Genomic DNA, 18,166 nt, shown 5'->3' with positions numbered 1-18,166 from the left:
AGCAGAGCTGTAGAAATACATAAAGTTAGTATAGACGTTGGAAATACCAATGACTCTGGTAATAGGGTCTTGGTACGTCGAATTTGGGAATTACAAACATTTGTTAAAATTCAAAGCATGTTGTAAGTACAAACGAACTGCCCACTTACGCGTAACGGTTTGTCTGTGTGGTCAGATAATTTTGTATGAATGACAATTTAGACAACCGATTAGTAACCACTGGATTGGAGCAACTGTTGTAAAGGGTTACAACCGCCCACAATGGTAGCAGCGACGAGCCTTGATTCCATGACCGCTGGGTTACAGTCAAGCGTGTTATCAACTGTACCACACCGCGTACATAATTCAATTGTATAAATATTAACCTCTAAATCGTGTAACATAAGACCACAAGCGCTAACAGATTAATAACTACACAATTCTTTAGGTACAAAAAACGAATACTACCTTTAATACTATCGAGAACGAAGTAAACTAAGTTACAAACTCTTTATTTTGTAGCAAAATATATGCGACAAAAACAGGATTCGCAAAAGCAATACTAATCAGTCACTTTACAATCAAGGAGAGAGTTTTTTTTTTGTAAGAACGTTCGCATTTACGGTTCCATTTTTTTATAACGATATTCTTTCCAACCCAGTAAAATTAGGCGCACTAGTTTTAGTTTAGTATATGTTCATAAAAATGATTATTCCATGCATAATTACTAAAACATTAAAAACGTAATAAAAATACGAAACTGTACAAAATCGTAAGCAAACATCATTTAGATTTAGCTCGGGCAAAAGGCGATAATTATTTACAAGTCAGGCTGTGAGAGTATTTAGTGCGGGGGTATACGAGTTGTAAAAACATTGGTGTAAAAACTATGCCGTTATAAAGGCAAATTGAAACGCAATTTACTGTACAATGGTAACAGTCGCGAGGTCAGGTTCAAGTAAAACTTTAAACGAGATCTAACATGATATAAAACAATACATGAAAAACTGCAATATTTTAGTTCAGCAGCAGTTCTAACAAAAATAATTTTGGCAATTGTTTTTCTCGGTTAAAACTTGTCAATTATGTCGTCTAATTCGGCTAACATAAATCTATGCTCGTCGAATTTACACGGATCCACCATGGACCTACAGTTAAAAAAAATCGGTTAGTTTTTTATATAAAATCTGCAATACATAAGATTTTGATGGTAGGTATATAACTGTAAAACAGACGTTCTGGCAATTTATTATCGTTCCGATGTTTCGACGTCCAACGCAGGTCGTCTTTATCAGGGTTATTACCACTTTTTGTAATAAATTGCCAGAAGATCTGTTTCAGAATAATATCTTTACAAATTGGGAGAAGATATATTTTCAAATATTATCTTTAGTAAGAAGATACCTTCTAGAATACTTTCTTGAATGTAACTGTGGTAATATCCTATAGACCTATACTAATGACAATAATGAGACATTCGTCAACTTTTTTACCCATACTTACACTTCATGTCTCTTCAAATGAATTTCCATATCATACGTGGAGTAAGTTCTAGTGTCACAGTAAGAGCACTTGATTCCTTTCGTCAATGTACGCTTACTTCCAACGGCGGTTGGAGGTAATTTCTCAGAAGTTCCAGACTGAAGAAATCCAGGACTGGGCTTGGATGAAGTCCATCTACCATTCGACAACATCTTATCATAGATGGATCTTGTTTTCTTGTAGAACTTCCTTGCAATTGGCAAAGACGGTGCGGGAGACAATCTTGCGCTTGAGATCTTTGGCGCTTAAAGTGAAATGGAGATTGTAAAAAGATGATTTCTTAAAGAAATCAACTGTAAAAGAAGTTTCAAAAAATGGCAGTTGAAAAATTAAGATTGTATAGTTTATAACAGAAGTCAATTAAGATATCGGTACATCGCTTACTGTGTTTATTGCTCGGTGGGAAACGTGCAGAGATTCCGATCGCAGCATGATAGTTTCTTGCCATCTGTCAAAACAGGCGATTGAAAAATCTGCTGACAATTAAACTACGTTCTGTAGTTGCATTGTCAACTCGACTCGCGATCAAAATGACATCGTAAAGAAGGGCTTCCAAACATTGCAATTGCGCAAGGTTAACAAAAAGGCTGAAAAGTTAAAATCAATCAACATACCTTGTGATGCAATTGAAGGTGATCAAGAATCGTTTCGAAAGTTTGCGACTCAAAAAAGCAAAACTCGCAATTCAACGAAGTTGTTTGAAGATGGTTAGCTTTTAAATGAATCATAACTCGAGTGGTGTCCGTCGTTTCATATTTGCAGTAGTTGCAACTATAAAGTGAACAATTCAACTTAAAATTGCGCATGACAAAACATCTTTTACAAACATTTCGTAATTCACAAGATTTTTAACAAACATTTCGCAATACACAAGATCTTTTTTGAACATTTCGCATTACATAACATCTTTTTCAAAAATTCGTAAGATGGTAAGAACATAACATTTTTTTCCAAACATTGGACAATACATTCTCCAAGGCATTGGACAATACATCATCTTTTTCAAAACATAAGCCGTTATGTTTCATGACATCGTTTCGAATCATTTTGCGTTATTAAGATCTTTTCCAAACATTTCGCATTACATGACAGCATCTTTCCAAACATTATGCATTTCATGCCATCTTTTCATGGACAATTGTTGTTAAGTGAAGGATGATACCATTGCTTATTATTGATGGTGTATCGAAATTAAGACTGAAATGTTTTAACCTTACGCGTGTTAAAATAACTTTCGTTTTTGTTTGTTTGTTCTAAATTATTGCGAACTTTGCCACCGTAATCAAGCGGACAAGTGGGTTAGGTGCTTTAAGACACAAGACTTGAAATTGTTTAATAGAATTGAAATCAGGAATACAGCCGTCACTATTCATTAATACACTTTATGCTTTATAACGAACGAATTTCAAGAGATGACAAATGAAGGGGAGGGGAAGAGAAACGCTGTCACCTTTGTCAAAATGAATCTTTTGTTTTGAAATGTAACAAACAAAGAATGTGATTTCATGATGAAAGTATGTTCAACACATTGCCACGTTGCAATAACTGAACGGTAGAAGCATAAGTTAGAAACGGTGTCATCTATTTCTGTGTGTGGATATTAGACGTTATAACATGAGATTCATGTTCACACACATCGTGCTTGTCATGACGTAACTAAGTGGGTGAACAGTTTTTACTTTTTCTAAGTATGACACAAAGTTTGGACAACCCATACAATGACCAAAGGGTTATGCGATGACTATAGAGTGTATTGTCCAAGACACTCACCCCACAATGATGGCAGCATCGAGCTTTCAACCCAGTATCCATAAAAACACGTGCGCTGTAACCAATGTGCCACGTCACCGGTATATCATTAAGGAAAACCCGACTGCTAACAACGGTAGGAAACTGATTGACCCAGGGCGACCATTTTAACAGAACGAATGCGCGCTGGTGCGGTTTCTGTTTACAGTAGACCCACACAATTGCTGAGACAACAAGACGGAAAACGCGCGCTCTGGCGCGAAATCGCGGCACACACGTGCACGCACACACGCTTACACCAAAGACCATTGATGACTGAAGCAACTGATTGTACAATACCACTGACTTCAGATTTTCTTTGACAAGCTATGCTTTATGAATATTCTCGGATTTCATTAAACTTACATTTGAACATACGCAACACATTTCTTAATAATTGACAAGATCTTTAAGCTTTATATTCGATGTTTTCAAGCTTGGTAATACTTACATAAGCTTCCCTTGGGGTGAAACATTGTAGCATTCACCTAAAGTCACTCTTTTGCTTTGAACTTCTACAGCATTGGTCTAAGAAAAAAATAATTGGAAGTGTTATAAAATGAATATCTTTTTGAACACCAACACAATTTGAAAGGCCTTGAACTTGAAATTTCAAAACTATAACAAGCCAATCGCCATAACAAGAAAATTATACTTTTGAAATTTTTTTATGAAACAAGTTGTTGTTAAATCTAAATACCTCGGTTTCAGTTGTGCTTGATGTTATTCCTTGAATACTTTTTCTAGCTTTTTGTTTCTGTACAATAGAAGGGGGTGTTGACTCCCGGGAACTTGTGCGTGATGAAACAGATGGTGATTTCGGCTGGATGGAAACGCATTGGACTGTTAAATGTTTTCAAACAGACCAAAACATATTTTTTTTTTATTTAACAAGTTGACAGTTTCATAATTTGCTCTTGCATTTTGTAAGAGTATTTGAATAAACTTTCTGGGATAATGGCCTAAATAACAGGCACTAAACAGTAAACAAGGATCTCCCCACATTGAATAGAAGAGTGGTTTAGTTTTCATGCTCTGCAAAATAGTTGACTCTCCCAATCCCAAATATGAGCATAGACTTGACATGGTATTAAATTACACAGCTTGTGAGTAGACTAACAATATTCACCTGTGGAATAATGACAGAACTTGGAGAATCTTTTGTTTTTTCAATTCTTTTCTTTTCATGTACAGTTGAGTCAACCTTAAACAGAAGTTTTAAAAATTAGTTTGATATATTTGAGTGTTGAGTTCCAATCTTACCTTTCTAATTTTTGCCCTGGGCTCCAACAATGTGGTTTGTAAAGCAGATCTTTTCTTGTTGATGCTGTAACATAAAATGACAAATAGAAATAAAGATTGATTAATATCTTGCTGAAGCCAATAACATGAATATTTGAAATTCCCAAGACATACTGATGAACAAACAATGTGTAACATGATACAGGTAACTAATACATCAAACCTTTTTACAAGACAGAGTGAACCAAAATACCAATTCATTTTAAATATTAAAGAGTTCGAAATTGGGATTCGAATACAGACCAAAATATTTCATTTTTATTTCTGATTTTAACTTGGTAAAACTGCAAAAACAAGTTCTTGACCTACAGTATTAAGCACAAGGAACACATGTGTTGCACCAACCTGATTTTGTTATTCATTCGTTGTTCTTTCCATATGGTTCTTAATTCTCTCATACGGTCGGCAATGAACTTCCTGTGGATCCTGTTATGATTGTTGAGCTGCACTGTTGTTTTGCACAAGAAATCACACCATCTGCATCTGATCAACTATTACAAAATAAAAGCAAATTTTACAAAGTTTTTTAATTTTAAAATAAACTTTTTTTTCTTTACAAAGTGCTTGAAACTGTTAAAACTAAATGATGGTTCGAAAGGTAAATTTGAATATTTTTACAAATTTGATCTGCATGTTTAAAACATTAACTCAAACTGTTAATTGGTCATATTGTCTAAAATTAAAAAAAAAAGTTTTTTTTTTCGTATGATATGTGTTTTAATATTTTGAATAATTCTATCTTAATGGTAAATTTTTAACATGGGTAACCACTAACCATTCTGAGCTTAGGAAGCAATATCATATTACAGGAAGTAAGAAACAAGAGAATAACAGCCCACCATTCCATAACTAAGTAAACAAAGCAACATTTTTTGCAATTAATTCCAATTTAACCCAAGCTAGAAATACCTGCAATGTTGGATGCACGCTAACTGTGTGCTTCCTAACTTGCTGATAATCTTCGAAAAACCTTTTGCAGAATAAACATTTCCATTGTCCAACTTCTGTTTTCACACTCTGGGTAAAGAAAAATGCCATTGCTTTGATTGAGTAACAAGTGATTTTAAATTGTATGAGTCAAAATACCTTTGAATGAGTGTAATGCTTTGTTGAGGTTGCACTTTTTCTTGAATATTTCTTATCTTGTTTTAATTGAATCTTATCGTTGACAGGTGGGGCTTGTATTGCGAGTTTGGAGTAAGTTTTTGTAGGTAATATGGTATCTATATTTTTCCCATATTTGATTTCTTTTTTGTACTCACTTAAATCAGTTGTTACAGCAATGGAATGCTTTTTACGAATATGCAGTGAAAATATGTTGTAGCACACGTATATACTGTTGCACATTGTGCAGTGGTAAGGGGCTGACAAGCTGTGGTGGTGATCAACATGATTTTTAAAAAGTTCTGGACTTCTTGTGCGAATGTTACGATGAGTGCAGCTCGTGCGCACATTATCATATGGTTTGAACTGCTTTTGGCCAGGTTTTAAAAACTTGTGCTTTTTACGCAGGTGCATTGTCATTACTGTGCCGCAGATAAAGTGCTTTGAGCAATGGGGACATTTGTGGGGATGCTTCTCATCATGTTTTTGTTCCACATGCTTTTTGAATACTTCTGGGCTTTTTGTTTGCCAAGTGAGATGAGAGCATGTTTGAACAACTCTAATAGGTAACACATCAGATTCTGCGGCTGAATTAATTTCTGATGAATCCATACTCTCATTCTCAGTTTCTGTATCATCATCTGTTAAATCAGTGTCAGTTGCATAATGCTTCATTGCTTCAAGTTTTGACTTTGTAAAATATTTTTTATGAACCCGTTTTAGGTGAACGTGTAAAAGAGAAGCGTTAATACTAAAATGTGGACACCAGCAACAATAATAGCCAGTTTTTTGCACTGTCTGCATTCCCTTGAATCGCTTATTACTATTAGACACCTTAAAGTCTGGATCACTTGTAGAATCATAACCATCAGACATAAGATCTTCTTCTTCTTCTACAACACTCTGGGATGGAGAGGCAACTTCTAAATCCTGTGGCAGTTTATCTTGGCACCCATGGTCTAGCATGTACTGTGGAATGTCATTCAAAGTAAACTTATAGTCAGTTATTTCAACATGAACACGACTGAAGTGGTGTTTTAAGTATCTATTGCCACGAAAGACTCTTCTGCACTTTGAACACGAATAACAAGTAATGTAATGCTGGGAAAATCTTTTAGCGTGAATGTTGTTGTGTATTTCTAAGTGAGAGGAAAGATCCTCCAAAGAGTCTACAGTCATGTTACATTGTTTACAGACATACATAGAGTTGATATCACTGTCTACCATTTGGAAGTTTGTTACCAACTCAGTGTGTTGTGTTTGAACATGTAACAATAAATCTGCCATGTTATTAAAGGTTGCTAAACATTGAAAACAGCGAAGTAGAGTGGACGCTTTGATAAGTTCTTCTGGGTACGTATTGCTTGCAACTAATGGGTGGTCAGAGTGATTTTCTATGTGATGAATTTTCATGTTTTGCATGAAAACACAAGTGAAGTCTGCACATATTGAACACTTGAACAAGTTCCTGCCTTTGCTGAGGCAAAATGTGTTTGAAGAAGTCACGATGCTGGTGTCTTCAAGTACTTGTACGTTACCAACAGAGCATCCAACTTTGGGGTGAATTTGCCCAAAGTGTTGATGTATCGAGTATGAGTTTCCACCTTTAAAATCACAAACTCTGCATTTGTAAATAGGATGAAAAATAAGCCGGGTGCATTCATTATTCATCCATCCATTTACCCACTGTTGTGAAATAGCTGACTTGGGCATGTTTATTTCAATATGATTATCCAACAGATCTTGCTGAACCCTATCAGTAACAAATTTTGGAAACAACCTACTGTGGTTGTTCTTGTAATGTTTCAAAAGTTTTGGAATGGTTTTTGAACGAAAAGGACATTTCTCACACCTGATATCTGGGCTGTTGTCAGATACACTCTCATTTTCCTCATCTGCAGATTCCACCTCTTTCTGAATAATATCTTTTCCAGGTGACTTTGAGATAAAATTACTGGCACCTCTGTCCAACTCCTCTCCACCACTTAACAAGGACATATTGTCAACATCATCTTCAACCATTGGGAACGATGTGCTTAAGCATTGGTTGCGCAATGATGGTTTGTCCTGTCTAAATGAATAATCAATGCTCTCCTTGTCATCATCATCTATGGCTGTGCTTTCAGCTTCAAACATATCATTAGTTTGAAATGATGCAAGAAAGTCATGATTGTCAGCAAAATGGTCATGCAGATGATTGTAACTTAATGTACTGAAATCACATTTTTCACAGTGAAACCTGTGGTCCATTCTGCTGCGTACAGGCCCAACTGTCTGATGGTTACTCAAATAATGTTCTTCCAGCATGTTTGGATTTGTTTTTTTATCAGGACAAAGCATGCAAGGTATTTGAATGTTTCTAAATGTAACAAATGTATCTTCTTTAGGGGGATTGTTTGATATTTCCTCTGGCATATTAGCTGAGAAATAGTGGTTGTATTGTTCCAAAGCTTTTTTGCGTTTTATATCACATTTGGTAGTGGAAATGAAAGCCAAAAATTTAGTGATAGCCAACGGATCATCGAGTGCCACTAATTTTTTCACAGATTTAGCTTTATATTTTCCATGTTTCAATGCACAGTGAATTTTAAAACCATTTGTGCTAACAGTCACAAAGGGGCATTCAGTACAACATAACAAAAACTTGGCATCCTCAAATTTAGGTTGTATTTTGGGTATATGACTTCTATTACAATGACTGTAAAATGGTTTGTAGTATTTGCTACTGTATTGACACTCTGTGCAGAAATAAAAACCATTTCTTTTAATGAGCAACTGCTGCAAAAACTCCTTTTTCGAATTGGGTCGTATGTAAGTATCTTCTTTATCACCATTCAAATATTCAATGTTTTTCTCAGTAAACCCTGGTGGCTCCTCAGATCCCTTTGGAGAGTTGGCATAACTGTGCCCATTTGACATTCTTAAAGAAGCAGTAGCTTGTGGTGTAGATTGATTACAAAGACCATCCTGACCATTCTCTACTGTGAAAGACTCAACTTTACAAAGTTGATCTGAACAACTTTGAATCAAAGTGTGCACATCAGGAAATATGTTTTCCTGAAGGTGTGTAAACCCTTTGACAAACTTGTCCTGTTTCATGTCACTGTTACTTTCCATTGAGTTATCAAAGCCATTTTCTGAGAATATTTGTCCCAAAATTCCACCACTGCAGTCCATGTTAAAAGATCCAGGCAACATACATAACACTATATTGTATAGCTTTAGAAACGAATAAAGATTGTGATTTGATGCACGATAAAGACTGACGTCATCAAACTTTCAGATCGTATATTGGTTTAAGTTGACAAACCCAGCACTTGACAATGTTTGTTTATTTGACAAGTGTCAAATACATTCAATAACTTTGTTAAAGATTTACTTTATTTGCGAAATAAACTGCGCAATGGTTACTGAACATGATGTAACAGCATTACCGATCTTTCTTTAATCTGTTCACCATTACGACCCAGACACTGAAATGATGATTGACAGTTTCACTAATGTAGGTTATTAAATACAACTAACAACATATGATCTATACTTTGTCTTGATAAACATCAAAAATAAAAACAATCATCTAAACTTAAACGTAAAAGATAATGTATACGGTTACTTCCTATTGATTGCTACGCACATCAAGCCTTGCCGCGAAACCGCCGTTCCACGCTTTGGTCTATTTCTTTACCATCCAAGCAAAGTATCGTCAGTGATTTTATAGGATAGATAAATGCCAAACTGTACCTAAAACTCGCTAGACTTATTTTAGTACTGGTAGTCACTTTCTGGTAGGTTAAAATCGTTACGATCGAACAAAAACGAAAGGGTTTGCTCAGAACGGTCCCCAAAAATATTTAACAGTTACGTCGAATATAAGCTACGCCGCACGATGTCGGTGCAGATACAGGACAAAGTACTTAATACTTATAATCCCGTCGACCTAACTATAGAATAAGCCAACTCACGAACCTCCACGTATAAACACGATTAAAGCGCTTAAAACTATGCAGTCACATAAAAATAATTAAATAAAGCAATGATACAATAAATGGTGTTACGCATAAAAGTACTGTACGAACCATAATAATATTATAGTGCAAGACATTTTGCTTGCAAATGAAAATGACGGAACTCTGTAAACCCACAATAAAACCCAAAACATATATTTCAAATACAGTGAAATGTATAAGTTAAAACCGGGCATAATTTTATGCGGTTTCCGTCAACCAATAGCAAGTTTTGCTTGCGAAATTGCATTAATAATTCATGAGTAGGTCGACTAAAACGTTTGCCTATTAGACCTGTATGCTCCAACGCCTGGAGCAACAACAGCTGCAGATACAGTTTCCACACGTTTTCATACAGGCTAGGTTATCATGAATGCAACAAGTGCGTTGGGAATAGGTACAGATGTAAACACATTGGATACAACGGTGGCCAGGTAAGTTAAAGAAAGAAAATATTACGCATATGTAGAAGGTAGGTATATAACTATAGTATAGCCTACTGGAGTTCTTATAGTATACAATGGTAGCCTATAGGACATAACTAACGTTTGGTTTCTTGGATCAGAAGATTAAAAATTGCAATATGTGCATATTTTGCATATAGTGGGGTAGGGGAAGATGGGACACCTTTAGCACGAAATATATAAATATCCTGATCGTATTTTAAACAATTAACATTGGTCTATGAAAGTCGCGAGGACAAGGTTTTATAATTCATTGAATGTTTTTTGTTTGCTACCAAAATGTACGAGAAAATAGGATGAAAAGTGTCCCATCTTCCCCCATCCTACTATATTTCGTTTCGCATTTTTTGCGCTTTATAAAATTAATTATTTAAAAAAGTTATATATACGTCGAGTGTAAATTGCACAATTAAATGGTTGAACTTTAAACAACCTCTCAAGCCGAATTGTGAACTTAAATATTACTTTATACGTTTTGCAGGAACCAGAATGGACTACCAGCACTCACGACAGCAGTAACAACTGGTGTGGTGCTCTTTATTGTTGTATTTGCTCTGCTGGTTGGAGCGGCACTGTATTTCCAATTGCGCAAGCAGCGAGAGATGGCGGCAGTATTTTCCGAACATGCGGATCCGTCTGTTCAGTCGAAACTTAAGCATGAGAATGAAAATAACACTGAAAACACTGCGAAACTGCAAGTGCAAAGCTTGTATCCAAAACTAGAACCTCAAAACAATGTTGTAAGCGGACGAAACGTTAAAAATGACCAAAAATGTGATCTGAAAACATAAAAACCGGAAACTGATAACCCACTGCTGTTTTTTTTTGCATTCCGTACAGAACATGGATGAACCAGCTTTTTAATTTTTAAGCAGAGCCGAAAACAGGTTGCAGAGAATCGTTGTAGCGCGTTATATATTTTCACTTCTTACGTATAATAGCTTACTGGGATATACATTACATTAAAACATATTTCCCTTTGTCAGGAACCAACAATAAAAATCAGCATTGCAATATTACACAGACATTCGAATAAGAAACGAGCCAAAACAGCAAGCTTCGGAAGCAAGATGGCGGATGGACTGTTTTAAATTTTCGCGATAAAGCACGATTTTAATTATAGGTCATTTTGTTATGAAACAAATTATATAGTACTGCGGGGGAAGATGGGACACCTTTAGCACCTAATATTCAAATATCCTGATCAAGTTTTAAACAATAAACAACGGTTTATGGAAGTCGTATGGTTTTATAATTCTTCGAATGTTCTTTGTTTACTACTAACTGGAACGAGAAAATAGAATGAAAAGGTGTCCTATCTTCCCCCACCCTACTGTAGGTCATAAAATTTTAGGAAAAATAGCACAGATTTGAGGAATATTTTTACGTGAATAATTGTGTTATATCACTGGTTTTTCGTGATTAGAAAAAAAAGAAAAATAATCTTAGTATTCAAATTGAGGCTCGACTGAAAGAACTTTTCATTTCGTAACTCCAGATTGATTTGTTTGCCCGGAGAATTATTAAGTATTGCGCACAATGTTTAAGGCGTAAGAAATTGCCGACGACACATGCGCTCATCGTAAATGTTGCAGGGCGTGGCAAAAGAACATGTCAGGCTATAACACTCTACGACGGTAACATCTTCTGGTTAGAGGAAATTAAAATATAATAAAAACACAGAATTAAGAATTTCAAAGGCACGGGAGTAAAACCAAGTGAAAACGACGGAAAAATACAATCGAATCAAGAAAAAGGCGACTGGTGTATCACTCAGTTTGGATACCAAAATTAGCGTAGGCAGCCGAAGAGCAGCGATCCATTAAAAGCGTGTTTTGGGTGATTGCGTAACAGCCAAGCATTGCCTTTTTTGGAGATACAGCAACCAACGCATATAAGCGAAAGGTCTGTCAGCCAATGCTATATACTTCGTACACGCGCTGCGAACGTGTACGAAGTGCAAACAGCCGGTTTACAATGAGAGGAGTAATTTGACTTCGAAGCTAGGGAACATAACGTAAGTGCATCAGATCGTAACTTGATTGGGAGAGCAAATAGTAAGTATCCGATGGAAGAACGGGATATAAACTTGGCGCACGACTGGCCTATTAAAATTCATTGCGTAGCTTTGAACACATCGTTTGAAAGTAAGGGATAAGAGCATGATTATGTCAGGATACTTTCAAAAGATCGTGGAACAAAGCCTAACCACCACAACTTTCACGCCTGAAAACAAAATACTTAATTAGTTTAATTGGAACGTTACTAACATATTTGCTAATAAAGTTGTAGCATGGGAGGGGTGGAGTTCTGTTTACAGTGGGAGTCAATACATGGATTTATTGACATTTGGCCGATTAGGAAATATATTTAAAATCTAAATAAGAGAACGGGCGAAATTGTGGACGCTGGTTTATATTATTATTAGTGTATATTACAAATATGAATTTAAATTATTTATCTTCGCTTGACGGGGCAACGATAGTTTTTATAACACGAGTGTTCGACTTTACACACTTCGTGTCCGCTTATAAATTACCACACATGTAAATTTGTGAGACAACTCATAAGGAACCACTGGGTTGAAGGAATTGCCGCCAAGTGTTATGCCGAAGAACACGTTCTCCATGGAGGCACTATTGGTCTTCGAACTTACCAACTTTTGGCTTAAGCAGTCGCGCTTACTACTTTTTTCGCGGCGTTAAATGATTGAATGAATGAAAGCAACTTTTTCTATCCTCGCGTGGCGGGGCAAGGGCAGTTCTATAACGAGTGTCGTATTTCACACACCTCGTGCCCGTTCACGTGTTACCATGTATGCAACTTTGTGGTTGTTAAAATACATTTACTCGCTAATGCTATACATTTTGTCTAACCTCTTAAAACCGGTTCATTCCGGTATGTGTCATCTCCTATGGACGCAGCCAACCGGTATGCTCAGTTTGGTGTCCAGTGTTTCGTTATGCGGGATGAGTGAATTATGTGCGTAGTGTAACACTAGATCGCTTAGTGTCAGGTGCAGATTAAACGGTTCTGCAAAACCGTAACCATCATCGGTTTGCTCGATAAGACAGTGGTGTACCTTTCCATTGGCACTGTGGAGAGCAGAAGGTTAATTGCTAATACTAATGTTTTATTTAGTATAAAATTTTTAATAATCATAAATTTTTTTTAAATATTTAAAAATTCTTGCGGCTCTCTTTATCTAGCATTAAAAAAATGAATATTACAGTACGAAACCTTGTACATTTTTAAAAATAATAAATATTTTTTTAAACCTTTTTACAAAAATGCTATTCGAGGTATAACATACATGGTAAATGCAAACTATAAAAGTTAATTGACATTTTTTAATATTTGTTGGTGCTATTGCTGGGAAACATAGAAACCGTAGTCTGTTCATTCCAGCCGTATGTTCGATCTTAATATAGTTTAAAACGATTGTGTTTGATGAAAAACGTACACATAAATGAAAGGATATCGTAAATTTAGGAATTCAAAATCAAAACGGTATTTGTATGGACCATTCAAGTGCAAACATTAAGCTATGTACGTTCGATTAATCAATTTCAAACGGTGGATAGTAAACGCGTTAGTATCGGAAATTTGTTGTCTGAAAATATATAAATGAAAAAATGTAGTGCAAGCTTACGAGTTATATGTATGTTACTTTGTATGTAAATATTTTTTGGGGATTTTTTATGAATGTTTGAATGTAACTTATAAATGTAGCAATATCCATGCGTAGTCGAAAACGGATGTTCTGTTTTGTTTTATACACCTTGTGCCAGCTTAAACGAATTACTAAGTATGTTACTTTGTGAGTGAATAATTTTTTTTATTTTAATTTTTTTATATGAATGTATGAATGTAACTTACTTTATCCTCGCGTGGAAAACTTTATCCTCGCGTGGAAAACGGAAAACGACACTTGTTAAAGTAACGCAGGTGTTTTGTTTCATACACCACGTGCCAGCTTACGAGTTAGGAGTTACCAAGCATGTTCTTTGGTGGGTGATTATTTTTTGGGGATTTTTTTATTTTTTTATTTATGGCGGATAATTTAGACAACCCATTAGTGACCACTGGGTTGGAGAAATTATCGCTATGTATCTTTCTCAAGAGAATATACGGTGGATAGTAAACGTGTTTAGACGGCTTGGAAAATCGTAATGCCTAAAAAAGATAAGAGAAAATTAAAATTGAACTTACACGAGTGAACAAGCGTATGGCGGAGGTCCGTTACGTTCCCTGATAAGAAAGGTACCGTTGGGTGTTCCGCGTAAAACCTCGTCTGCTTCTCTCCTGTGTGGGTGGAAAACATGTTAATATTTTATGCTACATGGGTTCGAAGCACTAGATATACGATAAGACACAGTATTTTTGTAAAACTTATATAATTAATCGTTTTTTTCGCCACCTATTTTAATCGTTTTAAGGTAGATTTTTTCTTCAACTTATTTAATTGCTTTTTTTTAGGCAGCTTTTTCCGGCAATTATTTAATTGTGTTCCGGCAGCTTTTTCGGGTATTTTTAGTTGTTCTACCGCTAATGCTACCGAGCATGCTTAGAGGCAAATCTGAAGCACTTTGTGTGTCTGTTCCTCTAATCTTACATGTAAAGAGAAGCGATATAATGTATTATGCATTGGCGGTGATACTTGGTACACGGATGCACTTTAATTTAAAAAAATGCGATTAACAAAAAAGATGCATAGCATGTCAAACCGTCGGTGCAGTAATATAAATGAACGTAACTGATTTCATCCTAGGTTCAAGACAGGCGTACTACCAACTGTCACAGCGCCGACAAAAAAAAGAATTAATTAAAAAACAATGTATAGGTCTATAGGACGTCAAAACGTTGGTACAATAATAAATTGCCAAAAGGAAAAAAAACAGTATTTTCTATTACTTCTGCTACCTGACATAAAGTAAATAATTTTTAGCGATTAATTTGGTATAAAAAGTTGTACTTTTGTCGTTCCGTTTACATTTTTCTTGACAATATTTTGTGAGATTCCCCTACCTGCCATATCTTGGGAAGAACCAGTTGGTTTCAACACAATGGTCGGGATACTTCTCTCGGAGGTTGACGGAGTCCGGAAGATGATAGACTCCTTCATTTTCATCTTCCTCATCTATACGTAGCTGGTTATTGATCACTTCTTCACTGATCCGCATAGCTTTTAAGTGACTGGGGGTAAAAAAAAGAATAAAAAATAAAATTTAGGATAGAAAGAGATAGTTTACACTGCAGTCTGATCGTTGCTACCATTGTGGGGTGTAGACACTTTAGAACAGAGAAGCAAGACACTTTAGAACAGCGTTTCTTAAACTAGGGGTAAAACCCTCGTATTTGGGGGGTAAATAAGCCACCAATCAAAATTCACATTAGTTGATCGGACAGGAAAAATTGTGCCAATTATAGTACTTTACCAGACATTGAACAACACGTTGCCAAAAAAATAGCGCATCTGTCTCATTAAATAAACTGCTGTAAATGGCTGTTTTTGCTTTGAATAAATGAGCGCCATATTACATATTGGGGGTAAATCTGATAAGCATCTTTGTTAAAAGGGTAAAGCATACAAACAAGTTTAAGAACCACTGCTTTAGAAAATCATTAAAAATTAAATGACATAAATAGGTTCAAAACTTACGAAATCCGGGAGTCCCTTAGTTTCTTGAGCTGGTACATATCAGCTTTGATGCTGTTAAGCCGTCTATCTCTTTCCCTGTTCTCTTGGATCTCCTGACCAAGTTGTGTCCGTAGGTCCTCACATTGGTTTACAATAAACAACAGTCGCGTTTGCATACGGCGGAAATTTTCCTTTAACCTGGTTTAAAATAATGATGTGTTAAAAATACTTTAAAGGGCTCAACTGGTAAGAAAAAATGTGTTTTCAATGTTTTGTGTTCCAGATACCAGTTTTTCATACCAGCCGTTAAATTATAATTTGCATAAAAGAGAATATGGCATGTTATATTCACAATATACACAGCTTAAAGTCCAGGTAAGGGATTAGTGCAGAGTCATGAACTTGCCATGGGAAAGTACAAGTCTGTTATATGTCAATGCCAGAATAGTTTGCTAATCGCTAAGTTATGTAAACAATAAAGGTTACGGATGACTTTTGTACTTTATGAGTAAATGTTAAATGTTGTGTTGAATAATCTTTACAGTAGGATTATAGAATAAGCGACAAACTTTTTAAAATTCAGGAGATTTAATTTAAACATTAATAGTGATAGCATATCTTCATATACCATAATTTGTGAAATTTAGGTAAAAAACTACCAGCACAATTAGTTGTGTCACTTTGATGACATTTTTGGTTTTAATTAGTTTTACTGTTGTTCCTGAAATGATAATAACAATACTTCACTAAATAAGCGATGTATTTTGATTTTAATTTTTATAAAGTAATAGTGAATATGTTTGGTGTAAGCCCTGTAGTGTATATCACACAGTACCATAAACCTCTTAAAACCAGAGCATCAGACATTCTTAACGCATTATAACATAATTTTTAATTTATTTATTTTTTAAAAAAACGATAGCGAAAACCATGTTATTTAAAAAATGAATAGAAGGAAATCAACAGCAAAAAAAACATTTGTTAAAACACACTATGGATAAAAAGTGTGGAAAAAAGTGTCAAATAAAAATTGTGGCTGTTGCACCATGACCCAGTATTGCTTAAGTAATCACTGGACATATGATTCTTATGATGTAGTATTTAAAAAAAAAATTGTTTAACCTGTGTTCTTCATGACTGCCTTGTGCTTGGTCCATGTAAGTAGTTAGTGTTGAACATTGTTCTTTAAACATCGATATCGTTTCCTCATACGCACTAATGGCTGTCTTCATGTTTTGAATGTCCTGAAATACACAATGGTAGTTAAAAGTTTTTAGTAATACCAGGCTGTCCAGGTATAATGTAAATATAATGTAAATTATTTTGCAAATACATTTTATACATAATGTAAATAATTTTTATAAAGGAAGTTCTTTATTTTCTTTATACCAGATAAGCCGCTTAAAGATTATTTAGACCACTGACTGGTTATACTCATTAAAATTAATGCATTGGTAAAACAGTAAGAAAACTTTATTATATTTTACCAGTATATCAGCTATACACAACTGTACAGCTAGAAAGAAATGAATGCACAAACAAATGTACTTGTCGTTAGTTTTAAAGAATACGACAAGTATTTCACACCAACCTGTTGCCTTGCATTGAAAGTTGCAAATATGTCTTGGTAATCGTCGCTAATCTTGATAAAAGTTTTATCGTCCTCCAATAAAGCTCGGAACAAAGCTTCTTTAGATTCGTCCGACAATTCTGTTGTTGCTTGCTAAGAAAATAAACCAAGTTAACAAAAAATTGTTATTTATGCTGTTGGCGAGCAGGCCAGGCATATTGTTTGGTCTTTACCAATATTTTCATAGTGCTTATAAAATAGTGTAAAGTATTGTAACCCAAATAAAGGCAACATGAATAGACTGTTAAAAGGTAAAACGGTTGGTAAAGTAATAATACAGCTGTATTTATTACTATCTGGGTCTACTTTTTACTTTTATAAAGTAATGGTTGAAATACGCTATTTTAATTTATCAACATTTTGTCTGCTATATGGCGAGACAACATTAGCCTATAATTATTACCTATACTTTTATAAATTTTTGTCGCAAAATATTAATAAACATATGATAAAAAATTGTCACTGTTCAAAAGTTTAACTGCTGCAAAAAATTTGTTTGTCTCTTCGAGTTACAATTTGTTGCTAAAAGTCTAAAACCATTATATAAATATATATATATAAGTATATTATATATGGACTATAAACATTGCATGTAATTACACCATATAAAACTAGACATTTTATACACAGCACATTTAGTTGCTACTTTTACAACTAGACGGCTAAGACCAAGTGAGTTTGTAAACTAAAGCACTCTTAACCTACAAATGGT

General features: G+C 35.0%; 2 protein-coding genes and 1 long non-coding RNA gene across 3 annotated transcripts in view; 1 reads left to right on the top strand and 2 right to left on the bottom strand.

The window, feature by feature from the left end:
* Window positions 1-475: 475 nt before the first annotated feature.
* Window positions 476-9,258, bottom strand: zf(c2h2)-96 (zinc finger (C2H2)-96). The gene is made up of 11 exons (XM_002124895.5): window positions 5,698-9,258; window positions 5,521-5,628; window positions 4,957-5,102; window positions 4,573-4,636; window positions 4,439-4,513; window positions 4,010-4,132; window positions 3,761-3,837; window positions 2,136-2,292; window positions 1,906-1,969; window positions 1,483-1,765; window positions 476-1,127 (listed from the first exon to the last, which is right to left on the bottom strand). The coding sequence occupies exons 1-11, from the start codon at window positions 8,911-8,913 to the stop codon at window positions 1,049-1,051; spliced, it is 4,392 nt and encodes a 1,463-aa protein (XP_002124931.3). The 5' UTR covers window positions 8,914-9,258; the 3' UTR covers window positions 476-1,048.
* Window positions 9,258-11,199, top strand: LOC101243249. The gene is made up of 2 exons (XR_003396071.1): window positions 9,258-10,153; window positions 10,665-11,199. It is a non-coding gene; the product is annotated as an uncharacterized LOC101243249 (long non-coding RNA).
* The window catches only part of LOC100184893 (phosphatidylinositol 3-kinase regulatory subunit gamma), a 21,325-nt gene continuing 14,240 nt past the window's right edge, over window positions 11,082-18,166 (bottom strand). The window contains exons 8-14 of the mRNA XM_018813046.2: window positions 17,416-17,547; window positions 16,947-17,068; window positions 15,846-16,022; window positions 15,212-15,379; window positions 14,396-14,488; window positions 13,060-13,278; window positions 11,082-12,409 (exon numbers count right to left, since the gene is read on the bottom strand). Coding sequence (XP_018668591.1) covers window positions 13,089-13,278; window positions 14,396-14,488; window positions 15,212-15,379; window positions 15,846-16,022; window positions 16,947-17,068; window positions 17,416-17,547 — 882 coding nt within the window. The 3' untranslated portion in view covers window positions 11,082-12,409; window positions 13,060-13,088. The remainder of the gene's footprint in view (window positions 12,410-13,059; window positions 13,279-14,395; window positions 14,489-15,211; window positions 15,380-15,845; window positions 16,023-16,946; window positions 17,069-17,415; window positions 17,548-18,166) is intronic.

This window comes from Ciona intestinalis, chromosome 8 (genome assembly GCF_000224145.3).
Source record: "Ciona intestinalis chromosome 8, KH, whole genome shotgun sequence".
NCBI lineage: Eukaryota > Metazoa > Chordata > Ascidiacea > Phlebobranchia > Cionidae > Ciona > Ciona intestinalis.
Note: the sequence above shows the minus strand (reverse complement) of the source record. Positions and strands in the feature narration are given on the sequence as shown.